Raw genomic sequence first — 2,108 nt, 5'->3', positions numbered from 1 at the left:
GCTTCAAGGGCAAACCTTACTGATAGCATTTCAATAGGATGAATGATTTTGTCAAAATAATTTTGGTTAATCACACTCCACTATAAAACAACAATTTTTATGAGACCAAAACATGCATTCAATAATCAATAATTTTGTCCCTATTCCCTAACCCAACTATATCAAATATGAAGAGGTTGATGATAATATTTGTGTTCCTTATGTTTCTTCCGATTAACGCCTTCCGTCCGACCCTTCTTCTAGGCAACCTGAACCTGATAGAGAGAACTTGCAGGCAAACACCCTTCTATGATCTTTGCATTTGGTCCCTCAAATCGAGTCCTGAAAGCCGTGACGCCAACCTCAAGAAGCTAGCTCAAATCATGGTGGACTCACTCAAAACTCGAGCAACCGAAACACTCGATCTCACCGACGAGCTACTCCACGACGGCCTTGCACTCGACCCTGCAATGAAGAAGGCCTTGACATCTTGCGCAGAGCGCTATAACGTGATCATAAAAAGAGATGTCCCTGAAATCAACGAAGCTTTCAAAACGGGTAACTACAAATTTGCAGAGAAAGGCGCCAATGATGCAGCTGTGGAGGCCAACTCTTGTGAGATCGAGTTCCCTGCTAAATCACCGTTAACTGATATGAACAAAGTGGTGCATGACGTATCTGTTGTCGCAGCTTCCATTGTCAAAATAATACAAACTAAGTTTTCCATAATGTGATAAAGATTTCGATCCTGATGTTTGATCCTCATCAATCAAATAAATTCTACTTTAGTAGTAACTAATTTTCTCGTCACTTCTGACTTTTAATTGATGTGGCCATCTTGTTTTCGATTTATCAATAAAATAAATAATTTATACAGTATTTCAAGAGTTAATGTTAATGAATGAAATAAATAATTTATACAGCACGCTGATAGATGGGGTGGATCCTCTCCAATCCAATTTGAGTAGTGGCCAGGCCTCGGTACTTTGTGGTGAATTAATGATGCCCGATATTCCCCGATGGGATTTTCATAGAGTTCACGCGGTTTTCTGACTTGTTCATGCTGCTGCGATCATGAACTGCCCGATTACGCTGATTTCCTACCATGTTATGGTGTGGAGCGAGCACTCTTCCAGAGTTTATTCGGTGTGTTCGGGTTATTTTCATCTCTTATGTCAACAATGTACAACCGTTCCCTCTACTCCGCTATGGTTATTTATGTCTCGATTATCTAACCCCCACGGAAGATTCAACTGTTTGGGTGACGCGCGATTCATGAGGTGCTTCTAGTGTGTCGTCGTCTTCAACTGGAAGGATGATGGTCGATATCCAATGTGTGGTTTGGGGGACGAAACTAGCCTCCATGTTCTTAGGGACTGTGCTGATACAACCCAGATTTTGCAAGCATCCGGATTAGTGCTTCATCGTTTTTTGCTCCTTTAACATCCTGAGGCACATGGTTGCATTCTTTTCTAGGCCCCTTGACCATTGACCAGCTCCGGTTGCTCATTGAGGCATCGAAGAAATGTTATTGTTCATGATGGCCGATTGTGTCGGGGCTAGTATGTAGTTCTCTCTAGTCGTGCATTGTCTGCGTCATTTACAGCTAGCAGGACTTTTAGGAACATCTATGACCTCGGTTGGGTCTCATCATGTGGATCATTGGATGAAGCCTTCGGTGCTAATGCTAAAGATTAATATTGATGTAGCATGTCCGATCTTGGTCGGGAATCTTGCGGTTGGTGTTATTGTGCGAGATCACCAAGGGTTGGTGGTGGCTGGCCCATCTGATGCGGGCATAATCGAGGCGGAGGCCATCCTATCTGGCATTCGCATGGCTGTGGAGTTGAATCATCCTAATGTATGTGCTGAGAGAATGTTGTACGCCAATTGAATTTCCCGCAGCTTTACATGTCTACTCTTGGATTTCACCTTGTTAATGTTGCGCTTGGTTTAGCTAATTTCGCTTTATCGGTCCCTAGTCCCTTATATTATTCATATGACGTGCTTAATTAGATCTTGAATTCTGTATTTTCACTGTACCATTAATGGCAAATATTATAAATATCGTCTTAATTATAAAAATATTTTAAAAAATAATTAAAAATTTTACAAATTTAAGGGGTCAA

The 2,108-nt window shown here is 41.4% G+C and overlaps 1 protein-coding gene across 1 annotated transcript; it reads left to right on the top strand.

Annotated features, from left to right (window-relative positions):
• Window positions 1–1,873, top strand: LOC120192861 (cell wall / vacuolar inhibitor of fructosidase 1-like). The gene is made up of 3 exons (XM_039195566.1): window positions 1–709; window positions 903–960; window positions 1,586–1,873. The coding sequence occupies exons 1-3, from the start codon at window positions 168–170 to the stop codon at window positions 1,871–1,873; spliced, it is 888 nt and encodes a 295-aa protein (XP_039051497.1). The 5' UTR covers window positions 1–167.
• The last annotated feature ends 235 nt before the right edge of the window (window positions 1,874–2,108 follow it).

Source organism: Hibiscus syriacus, unplaced genomic scaffold (assembly GCF_006381635.1).
Source record: "Hibiscus syriacus cultivar Baekdansim isolate YM2019G1 unplaced genomic scaffold, ASM638163v2 tig00004258_pilon, whole genome shotgun sequence".
NCBI classification, from domain to species: domain Eukaryota; kingdom Viridiplantae; phylum Streptophyta; class Magnoliopsida; order Malvales; family Malvaceae; genus Hibiscus; species Hibiscus syriacus.
The sequence above is the reverse complement of the archived record's forward strand: the minus strand, read 5'-3'. Positions and strand labels throughout refer to the sequence as shown.

Bases quoted from the DNA above. Each gene is read 5' to 3' on its own strand.
- LOC120192861 (XM_039195566.1), top strand. From the start codon at position 168: ATGAAGAGGTTGATGATAATATTTGTGTTCCTTATGTTTCTTCCGATT. The intron at 710-902 runs GTGATAAAGATT...TAATTTATACAG, and splicing joins CAAACTAAGTTTTCCATAAT to CACGCTGATAGATGGGGTGG. The intron at 961-1,585 runs GTACTTTGTGGT...CGTCATTTACAG, and splicing joins TGAGTAGTGGCCAGGCCTCG to CTAGCAGGACTTTTAGGAAC.